We start from the raw sequence: 16,507 nt of genomic DNA, 5'->3' as shown, positions 1-16,507 counted from the left end.
CTTCCTGAAACCTTGTATATTTAGCATCCATAAAATGAGTTGCTTCAAGGATTAAGTAGACTAATGAATGTAGTGCCCAACATTAGACCTGCCAAAAAAGAATTCTTCAGTAAATGTTAGTGGTCATTCGTAGCTCCTAAAATCTATGTCACAAATTCCATGCACTTTCTTTACAAGAAAACCCTTTAAAACTCTCATACAGAACCTCTGTTTATTTGAAACAGCATTCTAGCATGTCCTGGGATCCTAGATCATATAAAATGAGGGCAATGTTTGCTACAGGAGGACAGCAGTATGAAGTGCCAGCTGATGCCTTGACAATGAGGAGATGGGAAAATATGAAAGAGCAGACAAAAGAATGCTAAAAAAGCACAGGGGGCTCTTAAGTGTTTAAGTGCTCTGTAGCACTTTGTGCAGTAATTAATGTTCTAGAAACAGACTGAGTCATTGTGATGGTGGAGTCAGCAGAAAATGACGTGTGTGAGGTCAAAAAAATGTCTTAAGCATTTTAGAAATATTTTTTTTTTTCATAGAGTGGAAGCAACTAAAAGTTTAGTACTAAAAGATTTTGGTTCTATGGAAACTTCCAGCATTCCCGGCAAGGTGTTATTTTTGTAATAGCTTATAGTACAATCAAAGGTCTTGCAGTAGCAAAAGCTAGCCTCACGTAAAGGCTGTAATCTATTTTAGATACAGAAAACCTTATGAAAATATCAGGAAGGATATGTGAGATGTAATTGTGGGGCTTGAGTAACTCTCTGAAACTGAATTTAAAAATTTTTTAGCTAGAGGCGCCTGTCTGGATCACACAGTAGGGCATGTGACTCTTAATCTTAGGGTTATGAGTTCAAGCCCCATGTTGGATGTAGAGATTACTTTTAAAAGTGAAATATTTTTAAAACAATATTTTTTAGCTAACATTTATGGAATGCTGACCACCCCCAGCAAAAGTCCAAGCATGTTAGTCTTTCATCCTAACATCTGTGAAAGAAAAGGATATTATTTGTCCCCTATATTACAGATGGAGAAACTGAGGCACAGAGAAGTTAAATAACTTATCCAAGGTTATACAGCTTGTAAGTAGATTTTCAACAGGGCAGTCTTGCTATTAACTCTTAACCATTGTGCTGATTGTAGGTCTGTCTTCAAGGGAATAATTTTAATTACAATCAGGGAGTGTGACAATTGAGAGATGTGTTGAATAAGACAAATTATTTTCCTTTAATGTCTGCAGAACCTAAAAATTCTTACTAATTTTCATAAATTAGCTAATATAGTCCATATGTAGATTATGCTAGCTGTTGCTGATAAGAAAATCAATGAACCTCAATGTAAAGTCCACAGAGTTGAACATACAAGATTGTTTGGATGCAGATCAATAAACCCTGAGGCTGGGACGCCTGGGTGGCTCAGTGGTTGAGTGTTTGCTTTTGGCTGAGGTCGTGATCCTGGGGTCCCACACTGGGCTCCCCAAGGGGAGCCTGCTTCTTCCCCTGCCTGTGTCTCTGCCTCTCTCTGTGTGTCTCTCAATAAATAAATAAAATCTTATAAAAAAAATAAACCCGAAGGCTATGAACATCAGAGGAATGTTAAGGTCTTCAGTGTTCCCCATCATAAACTCGTCCTTTCCTACTTGTCAGGATGTTTATTGTGCTGCCCTGCATATCATGAATACTTTCCTAAGCAGAGATCATTAGTAGACTTTTGTCAATTTAAACAAGAGGTCCTGCGTTTATACTGAAATGGGTCTCTGAACCTTTCTTTCACCCTGAGAGAAAGAATGCTCACCCAGGAGACAGCAGAGAATGTTTTGTGGTGGACTGTTATACAATCTATCACTTCTCCCCTACAGAGACCAGACCAGTAAAATAAAGCTTAAATGTGATGAGTGAACGGAAGTGTTTATCTTTATGGTGGGGTTACATATTTACTCTCATGACTTTCTCCCATCTGTGCTTTTGATGATGCACCCAATCATTATAATGGTACCAACTGGTCCGTTAATGGTTTTCCCCCTAAGAATTAGTGAATTATAATCCTCTTATTCCCAAAGGTGACTGCCATCCAGATTCTGAGTCTGCTGGGATTTATTGCATGTACAGCGTTCTAGCCACTGGTTTGGGGTCCTGCCAAATGCTTACTAAGTGCTCTAATGTGTTGAGAGCAAAGCATTATTGGTCTCCCATACGGGGCAGATGTTTCAGCAGACCACACACCCACCGTTAGACATATTTATAAACTGCCAACATAAGAGAAATAAACCTAGAAACTTATTTTATACATAAACTTGGAAACCAAGAGTTATAAATCATGCAGATATATGCTTCAGATTGGACCTTTTTTTGTACTAATTGAGGTGAGTTTATTGAAGAGACTCTGCATGAAGTGGGCATGATTAAGGGGATCCAACAAGGCATGGTGAACTACTTGGCCCTGGCAGCACCTTGGAGCCATTCCTACATCCTGAAGGGCCAAGACGTGGGTAGAGTTACCCAGAACCCAGAGGGAGAGAGCTCTGAGGCCACGTGTGAAGCAGCTTTGGTAGAGGAAGGAAACCCCTGACAGGAAAAGAGCCAAAGGGGTAAATACCCTGATCTGTCTTCTTTGTTGGTATAATTTGTTGTGTGGCGTTTTGGCATACAGCAGGGTTATTGACAAAAAGTTTTATGTTGAACCACACATAGTATGTTAATTTGGGTAATTAACTGCATTAAAGTTTTTACCACCTAAGCTTGTATCTGATAGCAACGAAGGATGCAGGTCTTGGTAAACTAAGGTGATGCTCTATGAACTTGGCTATAGTGGGCTTATACTTGGAAATGCATGGCCTAGAATGTTTATGGCTTTGTGGAAAGGTGATGCTCATGGTAGAAACTAAAGGAAAGGAAGGAAACCCTCACTTTTTCACATATAAGAGGTTCTGCTAAACCTCTGCTTGAATTCTAGCCAGGATTCATTGATTAACTTTCGTTCGTTCATTCATTCATTCATTCCTTCAACTAATAGTTATTAAGCATTTATTCTGTGCTGACACCATTGCTCTAGGCATTAAGGAGAGAGGGAAGAAACACAGATACCTGTTCTCATGGAGTCTGCCTTTAACATGGGGAGATGGCTGATACACAAGCAGACAAACAAGATGAGTTCAGATAGTGACAAGCAAAACAAGGTAATGCTCTATAGAGGGTGAGCAGAGGAGTGTCTGGGGCGATGACATTTGAGCTGAGAACTTAGCCATATTCCTTCATGTTTAGGGAGGGCTGAGTGGGTGTGTAGGGCAGTGAGTTAGGAAGGTAAAGAGCAGTAGCAGGTGAGCCTGTATTGTTAGAGTACTGCAAAGCCATTGGAGGGTTTTAAGAAGAGAGACATAATTTAAGGTAAATGTTTGAGATCCTTCTGGCTACTCTGTGGAGCTTGGATTATCAAGAGGTAAAACCAGAAGCAGGTATGCTAAATTAAGATGGCTTAGCCTAGGAAGAAGGCAGTGGAAACAGAAAAGTATAGGGACACAGTGCATATGAAAGAATGTAATGTCCCCCATTTCCCAAAGGAGAATAAAAAAGTTTTATTTCATTTGCTAGCTCAAGTAAATCTTTGGAGATACAGATGAAATAGTATCTGATGGGTTTTTTTAATTTGCTATCTTAGTCAAATGTACTTACTTTTACTATATTATTCATTTACCAACATTTTTTTTAAAGATTATTTATTTGAGAGAAAGAAAGAGCATGAGCAGCGGTTGGAAGGAGGGGTAGAGGCAGAGGAGAGATTCCCTAGCATATTCCCCACTGAACAGGAGCCCGATTCCAGGCTCCAGTCCCCCAACCCTGAGATCATGACCTGAGTCGAAATTAAGAGTCAGTCACCTAACTGACTGAGCCACCCTAGGGGCCCCTAGAAACATTGATTTTTTAAAATTCATAGCTGATGTAATTTTTTAAATTCAGTTCTCATCGCTAGAGTTACTTTTCAACCCATCTGACTTTTCTAGAGCACATCATTTTCACCTTCACCTAATTTGTGGATATGAAACAACTTTGAGTCTGTGTCTGGTCCTCTCATTGGACATTTTTTTTTAAGCCTATAAGTATTATGAGGGTATCAGTTAAGTTACTGTAAATAAAGACTTTAAAATACAGAGGTTAAAACCAGACAGAAGTTTGTCTCTTGCTGAACAAAACCTAGGTACTTGGGTAATTGAGACTGGTCGGCAGCTATGTCAAGGTGGCTGTCATCCACCAGGCAGCAGGAAGGGTGAAAGGGACCACTCAGTCATTTTAAGGTCAGGTTGTGGAAGTCATTTGCAATTATATCCCAGGACACTTAGTCAACAGGCACCTATTTAGTGGAAGAAGGGAAGAATGGAGGTAGACACTGGGGGACAACATTGGCTATACAGCATGGGGACAGCTGACTTTTCTGTTTTCCTGTCAGTCTATATGAGTATTCTTCACTATCCAAAGCCGTTTGGTTCTTGAGTTCAGTTAGCAAAGGATAGGGGTTTTCGTGATCTGTACAATTTAACCATTGACTATATTGCTATTTAAAGTGTCCTTTTAGGGCAGCCTGGGTGGCTCAGCGGTTTAGCACTGCCTTCGGCCCAGGGCCTGATCCTGGAGACCCAGGATCAAGTCCCACATCGGGCTCCCTGCATGGAGCCTGCTTCTCCCTCTGCCTGTGTCTCTTCCTCTCTCTCCCTCTCTGTGACTCTCATGAATAAATAAATAAAATCTTTAAAAAAGAAAATAAAGTGTTCTTTTAAAGGCTGGAAGAGTCACAGGAATAATTACAAAATCTGTTTTTTTTTAATTTCTTGTCCTCCTTCATTTTAAACAATCCCATCAGTCGACCTCCAAAGGCAGCCGAAACTAGCACAGATTGAGGTCAATTTAGACTGATGTCTTTTTCAAATGGCATTTTTTGTTCAAAGAAAGTACTTATGAGCAAGAGCTCTGTAATAAGAGGCTTTGGAAAGACTCTGATATATGGGGTTTCTTCTTTTCTGAGAGGTAATTGTGGAAGAAGGGTTACTTCACCTTATATTTAGACACTGAATAGGGTACACCAGGCCTCCTGCAGAGCTATGGGCGAAGGGAAGTTAGTGGGCAAAAGAGGGTTTTTTTTTTTTTTTTAGACTTTATTTATTCATGAGAGACACAGAGAGAGAGAGGCAGAGGGAGAAGCAGGCTCCATGAAGGGAGCCCCATGTGGGACTCGATCCCAGGTCTCCAGGATCCCACCCTGGACTGAAGGCGGCGCTAAACCGCTGAGCCACAAGGGCTGCCCAAGAGTTTCTTTTGTAACACAAAAAAATGTCTTCACTTTTTCTTTGTAATATGAAGGAATGATTAATAGCTAGCTTTTAAACGTTACTGTGAGAATCCTGAAACGTGTTGGGTATATAGCAGAGCATATGCATACTGCACACACTAAGAGGTCAACATGCACATCACAAAGATCATTGTTAGTACTGTGTTTGTAGTAATGGTGTTTGTCTGGTATGCAGTGTTCAGTAAATGATCATTATCATCATTGCTATTAAATAAGAAATGAGGATAGTTTACAAGTAGCACAGCTTTAGCAGTAAACATGTACATCATGTATCTACAAAAACCAATGTCAGTATTTGGCAAGAAGCTGTGTTTGAAGTGATGGTGTTTGCCTGGTATACAGTAGGTGTTCAATAAATGATCACTGTGATAAGAAGTGGAGAAAGTTGACAAATAGCACAGTGTTAAAGCATTTGAATGTCCACTCACCATCTCCTCTGTATCGGTCTGGTTTTATCACAGATGCCTCTTTTGTAAGAATTATTCTGATATAATGGAGGGCTTTGGTGGAAGCTGAATAAATGTGTTTACTCTCAGCATTTGGAAGGACTATGCTGAGGGTGGTCCCAGAGATTCCTCGATTCCCTTTTCTCCCTTCAGAACAACAGATCTCTCCTGTTCTTCTCTCTTGGGCAGCACTATAAAGTGCCTTGCATATTTAAATAGCTGGAATTCATGGAGTACACCAAGCATTTTTTTTTCAAAGCTTCACATGCATGCCACTAAATTTAGGAATGTGTGGGGTTTTGCTCTAATTTCTTTCTTGCCCATTGAGACATAATCATTGTAGAAAGACAGTGTTTTGCTCCGACATTGTCAAAGGATTAGCCCTGACTGTTGTGTAGGCATTTCCTTCTATTTGACAATTTGGTATTTCTTTAAATGCTTTGTGTCCATTCATGAGGGCGATGGTTTCATTTGAAATGCTGCAGTCACCAGGGAGAAGCTCCCCTGCTCTTCCCTGATAGGCCAGCCATCCCTCTGCCTCCTGTTGCTATGGTGCCCAGCAGAGTAACTTCCTTGCCCTGCACATGGAGGAGGCTCTGTCTCCATGGATACCCCACTCTGAGACTGTACTCCACGGAGAGATGAGCTGCTCACACTGTATTTCTGCACAAGACGTACCCCAGCCTGTGGCGGGAGGCTGTTTGCAGAGGCAGTGTTTGCCATGAAAGTCTACGGAGCTTACCTGCTAAGTAAGTAGTATTAGTCACAGTAAGTAAATAATAGTCATGGAGGATATGCTCTTCGTGTATGCATGCGTGTGTAAAGTTAGTTGTGGTAGGCTAACAATGTAGACTGAAAGGAAATTTTCAACTCTGCCTCTCAGATATTCTGAATGCAGAGTCTATAACCAAACTTTTAAACACACACATACACACATTGTTTTAAATACCCCTTTAAGGGGTGAGTCTGTTTGTGCAATTTGAAGCCAAAACAAGAAAAATTGACTATGGACTTTTATGTGTTAGAATGCTCTTCTAACTCTGAGCATTGCTTGGTGCATTTGTCAATGCAAAGCCTGGCCTTACTCAGTCCTGTGCTATGGGAATAGAGGAGCACAACCACAATTAATGCTAATTGGCACTGCGCATAGTTGCAGTGGGCCTCTGTGTAGGCTGAGACGCCATGTATTTATTATCAGGAGAGAGCTTGCTCATGTGCTCATGTGTGCCAGTTCGTCGAAATTATTCAGAGCACATCTCTGACCAGTTTTAATTTACTTTTCTCACGTGGCATCCAGTAGAAATTCTGGAACTCTTCATGTTCGTGGAATCGGGATGTGGAAGAGTGTTCTTTTTTTTATTAACTGATTTGATCCAACATTTCCTCTTTACTCTGCATTCCAAGAACATACGGGTTGGGTTTGCAATGTTGTAAAACACATGAGTCATCTTAAAGTGATTTTCATCTGGTGGGCAAATGATTAATGCTTGTGGTGTTAAAATTAATTAGTAGAAACAAAGAAAGACTATACATATGGTAAGCCTAAATGTAGTTCAATAGCTTTTAAATTGTGTAAAATTTAGATTTTTAGATCATTCACAGTAGATAAAACAACTCTAAACAAAAAGCAAAACGTGTGTAACATTAGTATAAGAGGACTTCAGAAAAAAAAAAAAAGAGGACTTCAGTTTTAATCACATAAAAAAGTGAGCACAGAATATTGTGCTAGATTGTAAATTTCTCTTATTTTCTGTACTATTGACTGACCATTCAGCAAAGGACAACTTTAGTCATGCCTCAATTTTAATTGCCAAAAATGGTGAAGAGTTACCACCCTTTGAGAATGTGAACTGTACTATGTATGACTAGTCTGCATCTGACTTTGTTATGGAGATTAGGCTTTAGGTCATTGCCTTAATGTTTTATAAATATCATTTCCATCCTTCGAAGGAGCAGCAGACAAATAAGGAGGCATGATGAACTCTGTTGTGATCATGGTTTTGGAGACATGCAAACAATGTCAATGACACTTTTCCCAATGTTTTTCAGCTGATTGGTAGCTTAAGGCCCCATTTCCCCATCTTGATCTGTCTGGGATAAATTCTCCTGCCCATCTCTGCAAACCAGCACAGTGTGGGATTTTTTTTCACCTCAAAATGTGTGAATCTCCTCTCTGAAACTGTTTCCTCATCTGTATAGTGAATAATAGTGAATAATAAATAGTGCCTATGACATAAGGCTTTGAAAATTCAGTGACATAATCAGTGGCACATGGCATACAATAAATATTAGCTGTTGTATTACAATCACTATGAGCAGCATCGTCACCATTTCTGTGATGCTGTATAGTCAAGGAAGGCTATAGCTTAGAGCTTGCACAATTCTTTGGTTTGGCTCCATTGAGCCTATCAAATTTTCTATCAAATACTCACCACTAAGAATCTAACTATGTGCTTGATATTCTGATGGCAATTATGGCATTCGGTATATGTGGTAATGTACCTAACAAAATGTGAGATATGTAATAGTTTTCTCTTTTCCAATGCGTGCCTTTCTCTTTTTGTTAAATGGCTATACATACATATAATAAAACCTGCCTGTTCCTTTTGCTGCCACTAAAGGGTATGTAGCATGCCACAATGGATATATAAGATAAAAGGGGCTAGGCCATGGCATAAGTTGTTTTTTTTTATAAGTTGTTAATATTTATAATAAATTAAAAATGTGACAGTGAAAAATCTAGGCTCAAAGTCTACGCCTACTCCCTTTCCTGAAAGGATTTCCGTTCAGAGTGCAGTAAATGACACACTTTGAAAAGAAAGCAGTTTCATTAAGTTGAAAGTTTGGGGAGTGATGGGAGAGGAAGAGACAGGAAATGATTGATTAATCTGTATAAAAATAGGCCCCATGCTGGGATCTTTCCTTTTGCACTAATCCTGTGTGACATCTGAGCCAAAAGAAAATATCTAAAACCAGTGTCCTATGCGCAGAACCTGCTGGTGCTGATTTTAAAAACGCAGGAGGAGCTGACCCAAATTGCATTTTGCAACTTTATTTTTAATTTTATGTCATTTTCATTTTCCATATCTTCTTTCTGGCATAGCCCATCTTTCCATCTGTTTGCCCTGGAAAGAACATGGCATGTGGAACAAGGACTGTACCAATTCACTTGAGTGGAAAAAAGAGGAAGACATTTTTACGATGTGATTTTAAAATGAGCTCTCTGGAGTTTAGGAACTTGAAAATCATCGTGTGTCCAAATATATAGCTCAATATATTATGCTAAACTTGATTTCATATGCAATATCACTCAGATCATGTAGCTAGAATAAGCCTTCTGTTGTAATGGTTCAAGGCAGACAGTAAATCCTTAGCAACATCCCCACCAACATGGTGACCTTTTATCTGTGCTGTGGTGGTCTGTGACCAAATAATGCCCCACTTTCTTTTCCATTGTTTTCGGTCATACAGTCACATGCTCTGATGATGCACAGTTTGTCAAGGGTTGGTTAGGCACTTGGTGCTGCAGGCATGTGTCGTGGGTCACATCCTTTGTTGACATCTGAAGAGCATTTGGAGCTCTCGGTTCTGCTTGCTGAGTCCTTTCTCAGCTGTGGGAGTTGGTAGCAGTTTCAGAGGGAGGGATGCTTCCTTGGGTCTTGTGGGGCAACAGCACTATTCGGGGAAACTGGATCTTCCTGAGTGTTTGGCTTCTTGTACTCACCCCTGTGGCTGAGATAGGCAGGCTTTGCAAGCCTCTGCCAGGAAGATCTGATTTCTGCCGAGACTATGGGCGGACCTGACTGTTCTTGAGAGATGGAGGTTGTGCCTGAACCTGATACTGCCTGACATCCAATGCTCTTCCCCTCAGTTAATGGAAGAAGGGAAGGATACAGGCCACAGGCTGAGAAGCTCTAGGGCATGCAGAGCAATGGGTTGGGATCTGTAAGTGGTGCTCTGGTGTCGTATCTTGCCAAGCCTCGCTTACCAGGGATAGTAAAGCGGTTTTGTCTGTAAAAGGCTGAGGCATCCTTGAATTTTGGGTGGGATTCTCTGGCTTAACATTTCCACCCTTACCTTTTCTCTTTACTCTCAGCCACCACTTAACAGAACTGAACCAGTAATGCTACCAATTTGTTTTCTCAGCAAGTAGTTATTGATGAGCCAGGTAGTGAGCCAGGTACTGGGATATAACAGTAAACACGGGGCCCCCTGTAACATGTGTGACATGTTTCTGGGGGAAGTGCAGGCCCCCATGAGTGTGCAAAGAAGGATGGTGGAACCCAGACTTTGGGAGTCTGGAAAGCACCCCAGGGGAAGTAATGTGGTATGGACACTTACAAAGGGTTAAACCAGGTTCTAAAATGCAAAGACACTTGGGAATCCGAATTTCACATGCCATTTCTGTTAACTTAAATACTATGTACTCCCTTAGAATTTTTTTAAAAAATTCTATTGTTATGATCACTGTGTTATATTTAATACTTTTTTTTTTAGATGGCTCTTCCTTCTGCTGGGGAATGAGCCTTTCTAGGTCATGGACCAGGTTTTCTTTCTCTTTCTTTCCTTATCATTTTATTATCTTTTATTTTAAATTCATTTGAGCTGCTTCCCTGTTTCTTTTTAGTATTATGGATAAAATGTAATGCACAAGATTATATATATATATATATAACACACGCGTAAGCCTTTCGCTACAATAATAAGGCAGGTATTTGTGATCCACCTTCCATTTTCAGAATTATCACCACCAAGCTGTCTGCGTGATCTCTCAGATCCCATTCTCTGCCTTCCACCAGAGGTGACCGCGATATTGAAATGTGCGTTTTATCATTTCCTTGCACTTTAAAAACGATCTTACCATTTTAAATATGTGTTCCCTACAAATAGGTTAGAGACACAGGGGTAAAATTTTAAAGTCTTGGAGCCATGTTTTCTGTGCCTTTATGTTCCTCATAATTAGCACAGTGTCTAGAACTTAGTAGGTCCTCCCTAGAGGTTTGTGAATAGAAGGTTATGCCCCAGAACGCAGAGGATATTTGTGTAGTGCTATATGTCAGGGAGATACTGGAATTCAGCTTTAGCGAGCTTATTCCTTTTGAGCTTTTGTTATATTTGCCTCCTTGGAGTGCTTCTAGATACAGTCTACAGAAATTAATTATACACTATTTAATAGTTCGGGGATATTTTCAAACTACCATTTCCTACTTATCATACTGTCTGTTTTACTGCCAAGTAGTTATTCTCCAGTGATCCCAAAGAGAGTGGCCTCTGTATTTTTGTAACGGTCTGCTTTGCTTTTCCATTCCATTTTGGTTTTTCAAAGAACATTGTGGGGCGAGGAGGAAAGAAGAGAAGAGAGAACACTGAGTACACTTGAATCTAAAAGTTAACTTGTGGAGGGCTGGGGGAAGGGCAGAGCAGCAGGGCAAGCAAAGTGTTGGCCCGGGAATGTGTGCTCCATGCCAGATGTCACTTCGAGTTGAGATCCTGGGGAAGGTTCCATTAAACAAGTCCATGGAAATTCAGAGCATAATTTGTGTGCAGAGCATAATCTCATTGTGAGTGTGCTCCATTCTTTTTTAAGTGCTAAAAAACCACACAAAAATCAGTACAGAACTTTCTCAGGGGGGACATTCAAAAACATTTTGTTCGGAAGCTTGAGAGTTCAGATAGTTTTTAATTGATAAACAATGGTGTGAGGTGAAATGCTGGAGCTTGCTGCCAGAAGCTGAACTGGTTTGCAGAATGCTTTGTCTCTCTCACCAACGTGCACCCAGCTCTGGAAGGTCACAGTGGGAGCACTGCCTCCGAGGTGAAGTGCTCTGGCTGGGTGGGTTCTGGGGCTCAGGCTCAGCCGGGCCTGGGACAGCCCTCTCTGGGCGGAGCTCGGGAGCTGTCCACCTGCCTTGCACCTGCTCTCCTGCAAGCCAGGCCTCTGATCCAGAATTCTCTCTGTTGTGTTGCCAGGCTTTCTCCTGGAAACAATTCCATGTGACTTTGTTATTCCCTCTTCCCGACCCTTGAACACATGTCTGAATTAAAACAAACCCCTCTAGGCCTTCCATTTCTCCATTTGCTTTTGTTCCAACACTCTACAGATGCCAGAAATGGCCAGAATTTACCCAGTTTATTTGTTCTACCTTATTGACATTCGTGCTTGCAAATAAAAGATATTTGTATTAAAGATTGACTTCACAGTGCTAGATTAAATCTAGCATTGATCTTGGAGCCTCTCAATCCATTCTGATTAGGTGATTTAATTTTTCACATAGTCCTCAGGCAATATGAGAGACATTTTTTTCCTTTCATTTTATTGTGATAATTCCCGAATGGTTTGTTTTTCCACTCTGTGCAGAAATTGGGACTCAATTGTTCTCTTATGTAAGTAGCACTGCAGTCAAGCATGGAACACAAGGGGAAAGTATTGGTTAGCATTTTACTTAATTTCTGCTTTTCCTGTTTTAAATTCTTTTATTTACCTGGAGGTTTAAATGATTTTTGACCCGATGCAGTTAGTTTCCTGAACCTAAGAATTCAGAACTGGAAAGGGTCTCCACTGTCAGGGCTCTCCTCACTTTACCATATGACCCACCTCCTAACTGTATTAGACACCTGCCCTGACTTCCAGTGTCCAGCCTTTCCTCCAGATATTGCTGCTATGATAGCTGCAAAAAACATCTCTGTGTTCCTATTACCTGCCCCCTCCCCCAATTCCAGGCTCTTCATGGCTCCCTCTTGCCTTCAGAGTAAATGCCCTTAGCGTAGCGTTCACATGCTTCAACTCTTCGAGGTACAAACCACCTTTGTGGCTTCTTTATCTCGTCTGATACCTATACTCCAGCCAAACAAGGGACTGAATGTGTTCTGAATATTCCCTGTGTGTTCCTTTCTCCCATGTTTCAGTTCATGCTATCCTTGTCGCCTGCAAGGCTCCCTTCTACACCCCCGACACTTGTTCATATTCTATCCAGTGTTGGAGGCCTGTCTCAAGTGGCATCTCATCCATGACATATCCTAGCTGGGAGTATTTCTCCTTCCTCCATGATCCCTTAGGACCCCTCCATCTGTTTTGCACTCACCGTGACCTCTCATGTGCTATCTGTTTGTGTGGCTCATTTGCTCCGAGAAGGATCTTAGAGCACTAGACATCTCCTTCTCCAGGCCCTCCTCTCCAACTGCCTGCCCCAGGGCCTTAGCAGGTACAAAGTTTATTGCATATCGGAAATGGACTAAATTGAATGTTATCATCTTGGTTTCTAGTTCTTAGATCTTTGCAGATTCTGATCACAAAGTGCCAAGCAGAGAGAGTGAAGAAGGTAGACTCTGGACTCAGACAAGCCAGCTCTCCTGTTAGTACAGCTCATGGCCTGGGGCAAATCTCATCACGCTCAGGACAGTTTCCTTGTCGACACCCTGTGTTTTTGAGAGGAATTAGAGTTTTTAACACCTTGTGCTTTTGGCACATGGCAGCTCGTAATGTTAGTACCCGACTCCACCCTTTGTTGTATCATTCATCGCATCTATTCAAGGCCTGTGGAATCCATAGTCTGCCGACGGTGCCATACCTTTCATGTTTTCATTCATGTCATTAATAAAGCATGTTAAATAGGTTAAGGACAAGGATGGAGTCAGGTGACACATTACTGGAGATTTCCCTCGAGGTTGACAGGCAATCCATTAGTCAACATCCTCCAGGTACCAGACTGGGCCCTCATCCAGTGTGCATGTCAGCCTTGTTTGTAAGATTCTCCTAAGTGTTGGACTAAATGCCCACCAAATGCCACATCTATGATTTAGGTGGCAGCCTGCAATCCTAACTCTGTCAGGAAACTCCCCTGCAGGAAGCCTGATGTGGGACTCGATCCCAGGACCTCAGGATCATGACCTGAGCCAAAGGCAGATGTTCAACCACTGAGCCATTCAGGTACCCCTTATCCAGTACTTTGTATGGCGTGTATATTCCTTCTCCAGCCTGCTACTTCTCTTCCTTTGTGATTTCTCAAAAGTGAGTGGGGTTATTTCCACAGTCAAATTTATAAGTTCTTTCAGTACCTTTTTTCTCCTAATTCAATAACTATTGTTCTGAGCCAACTATATGTTGGGCACTGTGCTCAGCCTTGGGGAAACAGGGATGAATAAGACAGAGGTCTTCCCAGGCTGCACAATTTTTGCTTCTCAAGTTTGGAGCCAAAAACTTGAATTTTGAGAGATTTGGGCATATGGGATGGAGATAGGAGTAGAGGGGATATTTTTCCTACTTGTCAATAATACTAGTCTGTCAATTCAACTGAAGGGAGAGAAGAAGGAAGGTCACTTGCAGAGCCTTTCCAGGAGCCATTGCTGAATGCCAAGAGTGGAGAACGCTTAATGGTGTGAAATCTGTCAAAGCAACAGCACCTACTGTGTGCTACAGGCTGCATTAGGCACTGCATACAGTGATGAGCAAGCCTGCAGGGAGCTGATGACGTGCTGGGAAATTACTAACAGGCATTGCTCTGAATGTGATGAATGCTTCTTAAATTCTGGGTAGGGTGAGAGCATAAAGGAGGGACACCGGATTCCATTCCTGGAAGGAATTAAAATTCGAGGCTGGAGACCTGAAGAACAGGTGATAGTTAGCCAGGCCCAGAGGGACAGGAGAATAATCCAGGTAGAGGGAACAGCATATGTGGAAACTGGGACCCCACAGAGTGTTGTGCTGCCTTTAGGAAATGGTGGTAGTTGCACTGGCCGGGGCTGCAGTGGCCACTGAAGAGATTCTGAAGGGCTTGTAAATCATGTCAGGGAACGTAGACTTGATCTTAAGGACATGGGGTGCCATTAGAAGGTTTCAACAGGGGAGTCACCTAATGAGATTTATGCTCGGGAGCAGTGTGGAAGATGGAGTGCTCAGGCCCCGTTGAGCAGCTGGGGCACAGTGTGTGGCAGTTTCAGTAATTCTGGGCGAGAAATCCTGGTGGCCTGGTATGGAGCCCTCCGGATGGGAAGAAGCAGACGGAGCGCGGAGTTACAAAACAGATCTGAGCAGGTGGCTTGCGGTTTATAGTTAAATATTAAAAACAAGAGCCATTTATAGTATTTTTCATACTTTAGTGTGTGTAAAAGATCACCAGGACAGTTTGTAAAAGTGTGAATTATGGGAATGATATGAAGAAACCTCAGTCAACCCTGGAATATGAGTGAATGTGTATTTTCAGCAAATAATGTAAGTGACATGGATATAGGTAGTTTTCAGATTGCATCATGAAAAGCCCCTTTTTATTGGATGTTTTCAAATGGCAATATTCTTTTAAGTACATTCACAATATGTTCACTCTTCATTTAAGAATGAAGATCCAGGGGCACCTGGGTGGCTTAGTGATTGAGCATCTGCCTTTGGCTCAGGTCATGATCCCAAGGTCCTGGGATCGAGTTCTGCTTCAGGGTCCCCACGGGAGCCTGCCTATGTCTCTGCCTATGCCTGTGTCTCTGCCTCTCTCTTTTTGTGGCTCTCATGAATAAATAAATAAAACCTTTAAAAAAATGAAAATCTAATCCTGTTATCTCTGTTGAAAATACATGAATGGCTCAGTCCCAAGGGTTAATGTGCTGGAAAAAAAAAAGTCTTCTAGCTAGTGTGGTCTGTTGTTTGCTCTCCATAAGGGATGGTGAGCAGAGCAGAATGGTGATAATCTTGTTAAAACCTCTGCTACAAAAAAAAAAAAAAAAAAAAAAAAACCTGCTACAGATTGTTTGTAAATGAATTTTCAAAGGTTTCAGCACGGCCTTTGCAAGAGCAAGCAAACAAACACTTATGGAGAAAACCATATTTCCCCCAACTCTAGAAGTTCCATTCAGGTGTGCATTCTTAGTGTTTAAGGCATATTTTGATGCATTTATTATTGTGATATTTTTCAAGGCGGTACACCTGGTTTCAGATGCCAGCTGCCCACTTATGAGCTGTGTGACCACAAGTGAGTTACCTGTGCTTTCCTCTTCTCATCTGTAAAATAAGAAGAAAACCGGACCTGTCTCATGGGCTTGATGTGAGAATTAACTAAGAATACAAGCAAACCACTTTGAATAGCGTGTGAACTTGATAAGCCATTTCTGACCATTACTGACAGAAGCACAGTAATCTATAAAAACTATGTCACCCGTATTAGAAGTTAGTCATGTAAGAAACGGGTCACCTTCTTATTTAAGTCATGTAATTAAAAAAATACACACACACACATTTATAGTGGCTCTATGCAAGAATTCTTAGAGAAACATAAGTGTTTAGCAATACATACCAAACACATGGATAAGCAGGCCAATTATAACAATGATGAGAAGTTCACCAGTTGTCCCCAGTTCGTCTTTTATTTCCCACAGTGATCCCATTAGCTAGGCATGCTCAATCCCTCCTTGGAATGAGGAAACTCAGGTTCAGAGAGATCAAGGGATTGCCTGCGGTCACACTGTCATTAAAGATCAGATATTTGAATTCAGACCCTACCAATGCTAGACCTTGCTCTTATCTGCTGCTCTTAGAGATATACTGTCAGTTATGTGAAGCATGGTTAGTAACACTTAGATTTATGCCAAGTAGATTAAGAAATTGACTCATCTTGAATGTGAAATGTGTGAAAATGATTCTCAAAATGTATACTATGGTGTACAGCTCTATTTTAAGTCACAGTCAAGATTGATGCTCTGTTTCTCAGAGGTAGCTATGCAGGAACTATGCTATATGCCATATGAAG

The 16,507-nt window shown here is 41.3% G+C and overlaps 1 protein-coding gene across 8 annotated transcripts in view; it reads left to right on the top strand.

Annotated features, from left to right (window-relative positions):
* SYBU (syntabulin) overlaps positions 1–16,507 on the top strand; it is a 109,055-nt gene that overhangs the window by 65,441 nt on the left and 27,107 nt on the right. The window contains exon 2 of one of the 8 annotated variants that reach the window (XM_025450237.3): positions 6,299–6,526. The exons of the other annotated variants lie outside the window; for them this stretch is intronic. Coding sequence (XP_025306022.1) covers positions 6,499–6,526 — 28 coding nt within the window. The 5' untranslated portion in view covers positions 6,299–6,498. The remainder of the gene's footprint in view (positions 1–6,298; positions 6,527–16,507) is intronic. 8 annotated transcript variants of the gene reach the window in all.

The sequence above is a fragment of the Canis lupus genome, chromosome 13 (assembly GCF_003254725.2).
Source record: "Canis lupus dingo isolate Sandy chromosome 13, ASM325472v2, whole genome shotgun sequence".
Taxonomy (NCBI): domain Eukaryota; kingdom Metazoa; phylum Chordata; class Mammalia; order Carnivora; family Canidae; genus Canis; species Canis lupus.
The sequence above is the reverse complement of the archived record's forward strand: the minus strand, read 5'-3'. Positions and strand labels throughout refer to the sequence as shown.